Raw genomic sequence first — 13,578 nt, 5'->3', positions numbered from 1 at the left:
GAAGACTCTTGAGAGTCCCTTGAACTGCAAAGAGATCCAACCACTCTATCCTAAAGGAAATCAGTCTTGAATATTCATTGGAAGGACTAATGCTGAAGCTGAAACTCCAATACTTTGACCACCTGATGTGAAGAATGGACTCATTTGAAAAGACCCTGATGCTGGGAAAGATTGAAGGTGGGAAGAGAAGGGGATGATAGAGGATGAGATGGTTGGATGGCATCACCAACTCAATGGACATAAGTTTGGGTAAACTCTGGGAGTTGGTGATGGACAGGGAGGCCTGCCATACTGCAGTCCATGGGGTTGCAAAGAGTCGGACACAACAGCAACTGAACTGAACTTTGTGTTCATCACTTAATAACAGTACTCTATCTCTCTCTTTTTATTTGTATATGGCTTGCTAATTCTACTCTTGACTCAGATCCCTTGCTTTTCCTAGAGATTTTCACTGCTTATATGTGTGTGTGTCGGGGTCACTCACTCGTGTCTGACTGTTGTGATTCCATGGACTGTAGCCTTCTAGGCTCCTCTTTTCATGGCATTCTCTAGGCAAGAATACTGGAGTGAGTTGCCATTCCCTTCTCCACACTGCTTATATTGATTTTTGTGTTATGGTTTTTTTCCCCCTATTTTTTCCTTGCTAGTACTATATTATAGACTTTTTTCTGCCCTTCCTACTATAGGACTTTATTAAAAGACTTTATTACTTAAACTTTTATTTCCCACATGGCTTTAAGGTATACATTTTACTCTTTCCCCCCATCATTAATACATTACCATTTGACTCTATCATTAGGCTGTCAATCTGTAAAACTCTTGAGGAAGAATGAGAGACCTTATTTTAAATAGGCCTGATACTTTGCGAGAGAGATTGGTGCACTGTCTACAATTCTATTCTTATCAAGAAGAGGCTTTTGAAATTTCAAAGAAGAAATTCAATTTTGAAGAGCTACCAAACCATGAAGGATTGAAGGAAGATAAAATAAGTTAAAGGAAGGACAAAGTACACATCAGAATTCTCAGGAAGGTCCTTCACCTTAGTTTAAAATAACTCATTATGCAACAAAGAATATCCTGAGTGGCCAGACTGAGGTTCCAGGCATGAAATTTCCTTCAAGGAAAATGGCAGTTGAAGTTCCCTAAGGCTGAGGCCCCCATTACGTTGTTAGTGGTCAGAAAAGAAAACACTTTACATTTGAATTTCTTGGTTAAGGTAATAGAGATCAGGGTGCTGCCTTTGGATGAGAGAAGGAAAAGGAGATATTTAGTAAGGATTACAAAGAAATGTTATACAAATGGTAGCAAGTGGCTGTTCCTGCATTTCTGGTAAAGTTATACTGGGACCTAAGTCTAAAGTGCAGCAGCAGAGAGTTCTGTTAAAATCCAGACAGGCTGCCTGGATCCTGAGGTTCTCAAATATGTTATTGAACAGAGCAGGACTCGCCTCACAAACAAGACTGGAGAGTTTCCTAACATTCAGAGTCATCAGGCAGAGTTTCTAGGGATAACACTGCCACAGTCTCAGTTGTTCTGAGATTACCTGACCTGATTCACAAAGAAAGTCTATGGAATTTGCTGGATCTCTGATTTCACATTTTATAGGTAGGTGGCCACCAAGCACGGGAATAAGTCAATTCTTTCTGAAAATGGGGGCTTGGAGTAGCCCATTTACCTCATAATTGTACAAACATTCCAGCAAATTAGAAATGGAATTACCTTTCTTTGCAAACATAAGAAGAATTTGTATTTCTGCTTTAAATCGAACAATTTTCAATGCAAAGGAATTGATCCAGTTCGATAAGAAATTTTCATATTGGGAATGTCACATATAGGCATCAGTGGGGGAAGAACTAAAAGGAGTACACTCCTTAAGCTGCTTTCATGCAAAACTTCAGTCAGCTGCTAGCTTCTGCTTTGCAAAACTTTGACATCTGTCCCTTGACCTTTACCAGCTACCCTTTCACGTTTGACACTTCACGTTTGCTACATGATTAAAATTCAGCGTTAATTAATTTTAACACTATCAGTTAAGTTATATTTAGCTAAGAACACTCACTTTTGTCTTTTGTGAGTAGCACTGCAGTATTATTACAAAGAGGTAGTCAGGAGGGCAACAGAGATACGAGAAGAGAAGAATGATTCAGTGTGCAGATAATTGTTTCAAGTGAAATTTAGCGTGGTATTTTTGTTCCTGTCCTCAGTAGAACTGAGATTTAGCACCTCGAGTTGGCATTTAGCCCCCACCCCCACAAAGGAGGAGGCTGTGCTGGGCGGGTGCTGAGAATGAGCCTCACCAGAATGAAATTATAGCACAGTTCTAACACTGGCAAGAATTTTCTCTGGCCAGCTCTCGCTGCAAAGCTGGTGATGCCAAAAGAAAGGCAAGGCATTCCTAGAAAGGATCTCCTTCTGGCATTGGCTTCACCCTTAATGAGGAGGTTTGACATGGTCATTTAAAAAGCATCATTCCCAAAGTGGCAACCATTCCCAAAGAAAACACTGGAAGCCAGAATATTTAGCCACAGAAGGGTTATAGTTCTCACCTTAAAAAGTCACCCAGGAGGTTGTCTTCTTGATAGCTTATTCCATAATGCAACCAATAAGCTCACTGAAAACGGATAAAACTAAGGAAATTTGTCCTCTCTCCCTGAGTTTTCCAAGTGAGAAAACTTGTTTTTGGCTTTGTTGGGTCTTTGTTGCATTGCAGGGCTTTCTCTAGTCCCAGGGCGTGGGGGCTTCTCTCCAGTTGCAGCATGCATCTTCTCTAGTTGTAGTGTGTAGCGCAAGGGCTTAATTGCAGTGAGTGGGCTTCTTTAGTTGTGGCACTCAGGCTTGGTTGCCTCTCAGTATGTGGGATCTTAGTTCCCCAACCAGGGATTGAACCTGAGTCTCCTGCATTGGAAGGTGGATTCTTAACCACTGGACCACCAGGGAAGTCCCAGAAAACATTTTTATTAGTTTATTTATTTCATGCTTTTTTGCTCTGTGGAAAGATAGTCCATAATAAAGATAGGGATATGCAAATCTTGCTTTAACCTGAAGCTCAAAATGCTGTAGAACTATTACAACTACTACTCTTTAGGATATTAGTGTGAAATTGTGGTCCATAAGTTCACTGGGCCACTGCAATACTTCTGCCCTTTTTGTTGTTGTCGTTCAGTTGCCTAGTTGTGTCTGACTCTGTGATCCCAGGGACTGCAGCATGCCAGGCTTCCCTATCCTTCACCATCTCCTGGAGCTTGCTCAGACACAATGTCCATTGAGTCTGTGATGCCATCCAACCATCTTGTCGTCTCTCGTCCCTTTCTCCTCCCTGACCTCAATCTTCCCCAGCATCAGGGTCTTTTCTAATGAGTTGGCTTTTTGCATCAGGTGGCCAAAGTATTGGAGCTTCAGCATCAGTCCTTATAATGAATAGTCATGATTGATTGATTTCTTGTAGGATTGACTAGTTTGATCTCCTTGCAGTCCAAGGGGCTCTCGAGAGTCTTCTCCAGCACCACAGTTCAAAGCATCTGCCCTTTAGATCCATGTACAGAATAGCACAAGAGAAGCTCTGCTCCTGGTAGACAGTGCAGGTGAAGACAGCACTCCATATGTAATTCACCCATATGTGTCTCAATAAGATGCAGTGATAGCAATAATAAACTGAATTTGGGGGTTCTTTGATGCAGTATACACAGGTTGCCGCCAACTGGTAAAGACCTAACTTACAAAAACAACTTCATAGCATTTTCATTTGTGTATGACACAATATGTTTCCTCAACAAAAGTTAATTAATTATGTAATTCAACTTTTGTGCTCTAGAATCTAGTTCCATGCCCTCATCACATCTACCCACAACTGGAGGGCACTTGATCTCTGGCAGCTTTTGTTTTTCTGCCCACTCAGGTGGAAAAATGACAGCCTCTCTGTGCCAAGGATTTAAGTAGCTCTGTTTTAGTAGCCAAGTGTGATTGTTTTTGTTCAGTCACTAAGTTGTGTCTGACTCTTTGCAATTCCATGGACTGCAGCATGACAGGCTCCTCTGTACTCCACTATCTCCCAGAGCTCACTCAAATTCATGTCCATTGAATTGGTTATCTAACCATCTCATTGGCTATCTAACCATCTCATCTTCTGTTGTTCCCTTCTCCTCCTGACTTCAATCTTTCCCAGCATCAGGGCTTTTTCAAGTGAGTTGGCTCTTCACATCAGGTGGCCAAAGTATTGGAGATTCAGCTTCAGCATCAGTCCTTCCAATGAATATTCAGAGTTCATTTCCTTTAGGATTGACTGGTTTGATCTCCATGCTATCCAAGGGACTCTCAAAAGTCTTCTTTAGCACCACAATTTGAAAGCATCAATTCTTCAGCACTCAGTCTTCTTTATAGTCCAACTCTCACATCTATATATGTACTGGAAAAATGATAGCTTTGACTGTATGGTCCTTTGTCATCAAAGTAATGTCTCTGAATTTTAATACACTGTATAGGTTTGTCATAGCTTTTCTGCCAAGGAGCAAGTGTCAGTTAAATTCATGCCTACAGTCACCATCTACAGTGATTTTGGAGCCCAAGAAAATAAAATTTGTCACTGCTTCCACTTTTCCCCCTTCTAATTGCCAAAAAATGATGTGAGTGGATGCCTTGATATTAGGTTTTTCTAATTTTAAGTTTAAAGCCAGATTTTTCACTCTTCTCTTTCACACTGATTGAGATTCTCTTTAGTTCCTCTTCACTTTCTGCCATTAGAGTAATATCATCTGCATATCTGAGGTTGTTGGTATTTCTCCTGGCAATCTTGATTACAGTTTGTGATTCATCCAGCCCAGTGTTTCACATGCTGTACTCTGCCTGTAAGTTAAGTAAGCAGGTTGGCAATATACAGACTTGTCTTCCTCCTTTCCCAATTTTGAAACAGTCCATTGTTCCATGTAAAGTTCTAACTGTTGCTTCTTGACCTGCATACAGGTTTCTCAGGAGACAGGTGAGGTAGTCTGGCATTCTATCTCTTTAATAATTTTCCACGTTTGTTGTGATCCACAGAGTCAAAGGCTTTCAGTTCAGTTCAGTCGCTCAGTCGTGTCCGACTCTTTGCGATCCCATGAATTGCAGCACTCCAGGCCTCCCTGTCCATCACCAACTCCCAGAGTTCACTCAAACTCATGTCCATCAAGTCGGTGATGCCATCCAGCCATCTCTTCCTCTGTCGTCCGCTTTTCCTCCTGCCCCCAATCCCTCCCAGCATCAGAGTCTTTTCCAATGAGTCAACTCTTCGCATGAGGTGGCCAAAGTATTGCAGTTTCAGCTATAGCATCATTCCTTCCAAAGAACACCCAGGGCTGATCTCCTTCAGAATGGACTGGTTGGATCTCCTTGCAGTCCAAGGGACTCTCAAGAGTCTTCTCCAACACCACAGTTCAAAAGCATCAATTCTTCGGCGCTCAGCTTTCTTCACAGTCCAACTTTCACATCCATACATGACCACTGGAAAAACCATAGCCTTGACTAAATGGACCTTTGTTGGCAAAGTCATGTCTCTGCTTTTGAATATGCTATCTAGGTTAGTCATAACTTTTCTTCCAAGGAGTAAGCATCTTTTAATTTCATGGCTGCAGTCACCATCTGTAGTGATTTTGTAACCCAAAAAGATAAAGTCTGGCACTGTTTCCACTGTTTTCCCATCTATTTACCATGAAGTGATGGAACCAGATGCCATGATCTTCGTTTTCTGAATGTTGAGCTTTAAGCCAACGTTTTCACTTTTCTCTTTCACTTTCATCAAGAGGGTCTTTAATTCCTCTTCACTTTCTGCCATAAGGGTGGTGTCATCTGCATATCTGAGGTTATTGATATTTCTCCTGGCAATCTTGATTCCAGCTTGTGCTTCTTCCAGCCCAGCGTTTCTCATGATGTACTCTGCATAGAAGTTAAATCAGCAGGGTGACAATATACAGCCTTGGCGTACTCCTTTTCCTATTTGGAAGCAGTCTGTTGTTCCATGTCCAGTTCTAACTGTTGCTTCCTGACCTGCATATAGGTTTCTCAAGAGGCAGGTCAGGTAGTCTGGTATTCCCATCTCTTGAAGAATTTTCCACAGTTTATTGTGATCCACACAGTCAAATGCTTTGGCATAGTCAATAAAACAGAAATAAACGTTTTTCTGGAACTCTCTTGCTTTTTCGATGATCCAGCAGATGTTAGCAATTTGATCTCTGGCTCCTCTGCCTTTTCTAAAACCAGCTTGAACATCTGGAAGTTCATAGTCAATGAAGCAGAATTAGATGTTTTTCTGGAATTCCCTTGCTTTATCCATGATCCAATGAATATTGGCAATTTGATTTCTGGTTCCTCTGCCTTTCTAAACTCAACTTGCACATCTGGAATTTTTGGTTCAAGTACTGCTGAAGCCAAGCTTGAAGGATTTTGAGCAGAATCTTGCTAGCATGCGAAATGAATGTAATTACCTGGTGGTTTGAACATTCTTTGGCATTGCCCTTCTTTGAGATTGGAAAACTGACCTTTTCCAGTCCTGTAGCCACTGACGTTTTCCAAAATTTGCTGACATATTGAATGTAGTGCTTTTATAGCATCTTTTAGGATTTGAAATAGCTCAGCTGGAATTCTATCACCTTTACTAGCCTTGTTTGTAGTAATGCTTCCTAAGATCCACTTTACTTTACGCTCCAGAATGGCTCTGAGTTGACCACACCATCATTGTTATTTGGGTCATTGTGACCTTTTGGTATATTTCTTTTGTGTTTTCTTGCCACCTCTTCTTTATCTCTTCTGCTTCTGCTGGGTCCTTTCCATTCCTGTCCTTTATCATGCCCATCCTTGCATGAAATGTTCCCTTAATACCTCCACTTTTCTTGAAGAGCTCTCTAGTCTTTCCCATTCTGTTTTTTCCACATTCTTCATTCAAGAAGGCTTTATCTCTCTTTGCTATTCCCTGGAACTCTACTTTGAGTTGAGTATATCTTGCCCTTTCTCCTTTGCCTTTCACTTTTCTTCATCCCCCAGCTATTTGTGAAGACTCCTCAGAAAACCACTTTGTCTTCTTGCATTCTTTCTTCTTTGGGATGGTTTTGGTCACTGCCTCTTGTACAATGTTATGAACTTCTGTCCATGGTTCTTCAGACACTGTCTAGCAGATCTAATCCCTTGAATCTATTTGTCTCCTTCACTGTATAATCATAATAGATTTGATCTAGGTCATACCTGAATGACTTAGTGGTTTTCCCTATTTCCTTAAATTTAAACCTGAATTTTCCAATAAGGAGCTGATGATCTGAGTCATGGTCAGCTCCAGCTCTTGTTTTGGCTAACTGTATAGAGCTTTTCAATCTTTGGTTGTAAAGGACATAATCAACCTGATTTTGGTTTTGACCATCTGGTGATATCCATGTGTAGAGTCATTTCTTGGATTGTTGGGAAAGGGTGTTTGCTATGACCAATGTGTTCCCTTGACAAAACTGTGAGCCTTTGCCCTGCTTCATTTTGTACTCCAAAGCCAAACTTGCATATTATTCAGGGTATCTCCTGACTTCCTTCTTTTGCATTCCAATCCCCTATGATGAAAAAGATATCTTTTTTTTTTTTTTTTTTAATTTTGGTGTTAGTTCTAGTGTTGTAGGCCTTCATGGAACCAGTCAACTTCAGCTTCTTTGGCATCAGTGGTTGGGGCATAAACTTGGATTACTGTGATGCTGAATGGTTTGCCTTGGAAACAAACTGAGATCATTCTGTCATTTTTGAGACTGTGCCTGAGTACTGCATTTCAGACTTTTGTTGACTACAAGGGCTACTCCATTTCTTCTAAGTAATTCTTGACCACAGTAGTAGATATAACTGTCATCTGAATTAAAGTAGCCCATTTATGTCCATTTTAGTTCACTGATTCCTAAGTTGTTGATGTTCAATCTTGCCATCTCCTACTTGACTATGTCCAATTTACCTTGATTTGTGGACCTAACATTCCAGGTTCCTATGCAATACTGTTCTTTACAGCACTGAACCTTACTTTCACCACAGACACTTCCACAACTGAGTGTTATTTCCACTTTGGTCCAGCTGCTTCATTCTTTCTGGAACTATAAGTAATTGCCTTTTGCTATTCCCCAGTAGCGTATTGGATACCTTCCAACCCAGGGGAGTCATCTTCTGGTGTCATATCTTTCTGCCTTTTCATACTGTTCATAGGGTTCTCGTGGCAAGAATACTTGCAATTTCCTCCTCCAGTGGACCAGGTTTTGTCAGAACTCTTCATTATGATCTGACCTGTCTGTCTTGGATGATCCTGCAGGGCATGGCTCATAGCTTCATTGAATTATGCAAGTCCCTTCGCCACAATAGGCTGTGATCCATGAAGGGGAGTAGCCAAATGATTCAGCATCAAGCCACCTTTCTGCTGGTTGGGCTCTGATAGAACACCCCTGTCCTAGTAACTGCCTTGACTCTTAACCCTGAGGTCAAGTCTACTTTGTTTTCTGGATGTGTGCTGTGCTAAGTCGCTTCAGTCATGTCTGACTCTTTGCAACCCTATGAACTGTAGTCCACCAGGCTCTGTCCTTGGGATTCTCTAGTTAAGAATACTGGAGTTGATTGCCATGCCCTCCTCCAGGGGATTTTCCCTACCCAGGGGTTGACCCTGCTTCTCTTATGTCTCCTGCATTGACAGATGGGTGCTTTACTATTAGTGCCATCTGGGAAGACCCACTTTCTTGATGAGACACCAAATACCTATCTTGGTCTAGTGCATGAAATTGAATCAGTCCTCCAGGATGGGGTTTCTGGCTTTTTTTCTCAGTTGCCCTAGTTTTCTCAGTTTGTCCTAGTTATAAAACCTGGTCTTATCAGTAAGGTCTTGTGACCACTGAGAACATCTTTGGTTTCAGTCTCCTGCTTAGGCCTCTGACTAGGGTCTACTCTAACCTGGGCTCCCTATCAGCTGGCTCTGCTCATGGCTTGTCACAGTGGCTTTGATTTGTCCACTTTATGTAGTCCCTGGGCCTCCTGAATATTCTGATTCACCTTTCAAACTGGACTGACTGCCCACACCTTCCACTGAAGAAATTTCTAGGAGCATATATGTACTACAGTAGGCTCCTCTGTTTCAGGTCCTGGTTCCTCTCATATTCTGTCTTTCTGCAGTTGACCTTGGTCCAATCCTGCTTGAGGTCATGGAGGAATAGGCTGAGCTTTAATATTTAGAGGATCAAAAATAGATGAAAGGGGGGAATCACACCCTGTATTTAAGAGCAAATAACATTTTTAAGACTAAGAAGACTATAAAAATGAAGTTGGCTAGGCCTTGAGTCTTCTAATTCTTTTTGGCTTCACTTGGTTTAATATAAAATGAAAACATTTTAACCTCAAATACTTTCAAGTTAATATTTCAAAAATCTCTGTTTTGTAATCATTTTTTTCAATGGATTGAATAGGTATCTTTCCACATCCCTTGAGATTGAAGATAAATTTACTTTGTAAGTTATTTTTCTCTCTTTTTTTACATTTTAGGTGTTACACAATGACCTCATTATGGAGATGAAGCATCCAACTGTGGGGAAAATATCAGTCCCAGGTTTGAAAATCTTTATTTTTCTTAACTCCTTTCTTCATAAATTTATTCCGTGTGCTGATATCTGTATGTAACCTATGAGCCTCCAAACAGCTTGTAAAGACATTATCCAGATTTTTTATTTTTGATAAAAGGGGAATCCTAGAATCATACCCACGAGCATGTTTGCTAAGGCTATAGACTTGTGTCTTCACTCTGATTGTCTGGATGACAAAAAGTACTTGTGTTACGTAACTCCATTCTGTGGAATCATGGATTCACATAAGTGTCGTATATCACTGCCAACAAATAGACGGCGATAGATGTGGAAAATATTATCAAATTGTACTTGGCTCATATGAGAATGAGAAAACAAGCCAGTCACCATAGAGGCGGTGTCCAAGCAAGGCCAGGGCATTTTTTTTTTTTTTTCTTCGCATACTATGGTTTAGTGTATGGATCTTAGCTTTGTTGAGATCAAAAAACCAAATGCTTTCAGTAAGTCCAGAATATATTGAATTTGTAGAAGTTGACTTATACCCAACAGACTCACTGAAGACATTTTGGCCTTAAGGTAAATGGACAAGTTTTTCAGGTCCAGGGAGTGTTCTCTTTCCAGTAGCCGGAAGCCTCAGGCCTAACTCTCAGAGTATTCAAATTGTAGCAACAGCTTGCAATCAACCCATCAGCCCCCACAGACCATACTTCTCTAGTAATCATGAAATTACTATTCCTCAGATCTGCTGTATCTGTTCTGGCCACTGCTGGAAAGCCCCTCCATGTACTTGTCCACTGAGTCCCTTTCTTTCCAAACTATGCACAAATCATTCCTTATTTTTTCTTTAATTCTAACAGAGAATGATAAAATTAGTTAGAATATAACTTTGGTTATTGTTTTCCTGAAACTATATCCTGTTTGCCTTGCTTGAAATTTGAGTGTTTCTCAAATCCCTCAGTCACCTCAGTCAAATGGCATAAGTGTTTACTTCTATAGGTATCAGATCTCATTTGTTGAATAACTGCTATTATTAAGTTGTTTTGGGGTATAATCTAATTATAAGATTTGGGAGCAGCTGGATAAAAATGTCCCAGAACAGATTAGACATGGCCATTGGCCAAACGAAAAGAATGAGAGGAGGGAAGTACGATGAATAAAGCATATTGGAGGAAATTCTGATATTCAAGAATATACAGAACATTATATTGAATTAAGGGAGGTAAGTAAGATAGAGAGTAGGTATAAGTATATCAGAGATTGGGATCACATATTAACAGGGAAATGCTATTGGGTATGGGACTTCCCTGGTGGCTCAGTGGTAAAGAATACGCCTGCAATGCAGGGGATGTGGGTTAGATTGCTGGGTCAGGAAGATTCTCTGGAGATGGAAATGGCAACCCACTACAGTATTCTTGCCTGGGAAATCCCATGGACAGAGGAGCCTGGCAGGCTACTGTCCATGGGGTCGCAAGAGTCAGACATGACTTAGCAACTAAACCACCAACACAGCTATGGGCTATAGAAAAGTAGTGAAAAAAACAGCATGTTGATAAAAGCTAAGAAAATTACTTATTCATTTATATAATTGAGCGTATATTATGTGCTGATAAAATTCTCAGATGTACAGCAATCTCTTTTAAATCTCCTTTTGGAGAATTTTATTTTTCTTTAATTTTGATAGGACCTAGGCATCTTGTTGCTATGTCTATCTTATTGACTAATCTTATATTCTCTCTGTAGAATTATCAACAAAAGAGGTCCCAGACTTGAGGTGGAATGCATGTGTTTAGACTATTTTTGGAATTAGTATCTGAGTGTCTTTTGAGAGCAGCACATCTGGACTCCCCATGAAGGGAAGAGGCAATTCCACTCACAGACATCAGATAAAAAGTTACTATTCAGTGTGTCTCAGTGGGAGGCTACTCAGATAGGACAAGAGATATTAAATGCAAAGAGAATTTATCAGTAAACAATTAAATTTTTTTTCTGTGGGTTGTTATTTTCATTGATTTTATTTATCAGTGATAGTTCTGCATTTCTTTGTAAGGGATGTCCTCATTGGAGACCTCATGAATGCCATAGAAATAGCTCAGATTTTCCCACAATGCCTCAATGCCATATTACCAAAACAGGTAATGTGAGTAGAGTTAAAAATGATTTTATGCTCCACTGTTTTCTAGTTAGCCAGTGGAGACACATTTTTTAATTCATTAAATGTAGCTCTACAGTTTCACATATATATCTGCATCTTTATACTTACAGTGACAATCATAATTAAAACTATTTATATGTCCTTTGTTATTAGTGAACCTCTTGTGAACAGTACTGAATTTTCTATACGTTGCACTTATTTGCTTGAAGGATTGTCTGTCTTAGTCATTACTAGAAACTTGTTTCTTGGAGAATAATATTTATGGCACCTTTTAAAGAGAGGTATAAAACCACAACATTCCCTCAGATTCTCATATTAGAATCTATAGGTCTAATATAGGTCTCCTATAGGTCCTCTATAGGAGACGCTAATTGATTAAAACCTTAAAACTACTAGTCCACCAATGTTGGGAACTTACAGGGATGGGAAATTATTTACCTCTTCAAAATTTCTTTTTGCTGCTTAAATCATTATTGTCAGCACTGAATACATTGTTCCAATATTTGTAAGCATTATCCATATTAAAATAAACCAAGTAGTATAGTCCAAACTGTCTCCTTTATTAATTTATATCTATTGTAACATGCTATCTTTTCATATCATTTCCCACTACCTCCAATCTCTAGTAAACAATTATGAAATTTAGTTTGTGTATATGCATGTCAGAGTTAAAGCTTGCTAACTAGTTAATGCTCATGAATTATCAGTAAATGTGAGTTGTAGTTTTGCTAATACTTGTGTTCTTTTTCCATACATTGTTTGTTAAACTACTATCTCATTTGACCTTTATAGTCTATTTTACAGATAAAAGTAGAGGAAAAAACCTGATTATTAATTGGAGTAGAGATGAGAAAATGCATCATGCCTCTCTTTGCCCAACTTGAGCCATCCGGTGTTCTGTGAGTCCCCAGTGAGTGGGGTAGTCGTTAGTTTTAGCTCACCATTAGTTTAGTGACAGACATGTCATCACATTGGGCACAAGTTACTAATTTGCTCACAATTAACTAAGGTACCCTGGTTGAGTGATAAAACCTTAAACACACCCACATTCACAAACATAGCTCAAGTCACTAAGCCTACCATGTTCCACACACTCTATGATATTCTGCTAGTAAGGTTGTACCCAGGACAGGCCCAGTCACTCATGGAACTTACAGTTTGCCAGGGATTTTTTTTTTAATAATAAATTGAGAAAAATGAGATGGGCATTTCCACGGAGAACCAGAGGCAACAGCAGAATAATCTGAAAGCTCAGATGAGAGAGACCTCGCCTAGAGTGCAGGTCAGGAAAGCTGTCCCTGAAAGTGGAATATAGACAGACATCTGACTGATGACCAGTTGCCAGCTGGGCCAAACTGCTGTGGGCTAAGGGAGGGGTGTGGAGATGCTGAGCGAGGTGCTGGAGGAACTGAGACAGGGCTGGAATAGAGGTGACCCTGGAGAGGTAGCCAGAGGCCAGGACAATAACACCTCAAGAGGAGGTAATGATCACATTAGAGACAAGTCAAAATGTAAAGGAGATCTAGGCTGAGGTCTCACATCTCAACTACCTGAGCCGTGCGTGGAGGCAGGGTGGGGGTGGGGTGGTGGCAGCGGCGGGGTGGGAGAGACCTGGAGGAAGAGCTTGGGAAGAATCTCAAACCTATTTTTGGCAGATGCTTTCATTGACTGCTTTTAGGTGTGATTTCTAAAATGGTTCTAACTTCATGGAAATTTTTATTTTTCTTTTTTTAAAATTTTTGACCACACTGCGTGGTATCTGGGATCTTAGTTCCCTGACCAAAGATTGAACCTGTGCCCCATGCAGTGGAAGCAAGGAGTCTCAACCACTAGACCACCAAAATTTTTTGTAAAACTTCTAATATCCTGAATTTTAAGCTTTGA

The 13,578-nt window shown here is 40.2% G+C and overlaps 1 protein-coding gene across 3 annotated transcripts in view; it reads left to right on the top strand.

Annotated features, from left to right (window-relative positions):
* SUGCT (succinyl-CoA:glutarate-CoA transferase) overlaps positions 1-13,578 on the top strand; it is a 768,109-nt gene that overhangs the window by 648,118 nt on the left and 106,413 nt on the right. For all 3 annotated transcript variants that reach the window (XM_055590750.1, XM_055590749.1, XM_055590751.1), the window contains one exon: positions 9,505-9,568. In XM_055590750.1, coding sequence (XP_055446725.1) covers positions 9,505-9,568 — 64 coding nt within the window. The remainder of the gene's footprint in view (positions 1-9,504; positions 9,569-13,578) is intronic.

Source organism: Bubalus kerabau, chromosome 8 (assembly GCF_029407905.1).
Source record: "Bubalus kerabau isolate K-KA32 ecotype Philippines breed swamp buffalo chromosome 8, PCC_UOA_SB_1v2, whole genome shotgun sequence".
NCBI lineage: Eukaryota > Metazoa > Chordata > Mammalia > Artiodactyla > Bovidae > Bubalus > Bubalus kerabau.
Note: the sequence above shows the minus strand (reverse complement) of the source record. Positions and strands in the feature narration are given on the sequence as shown.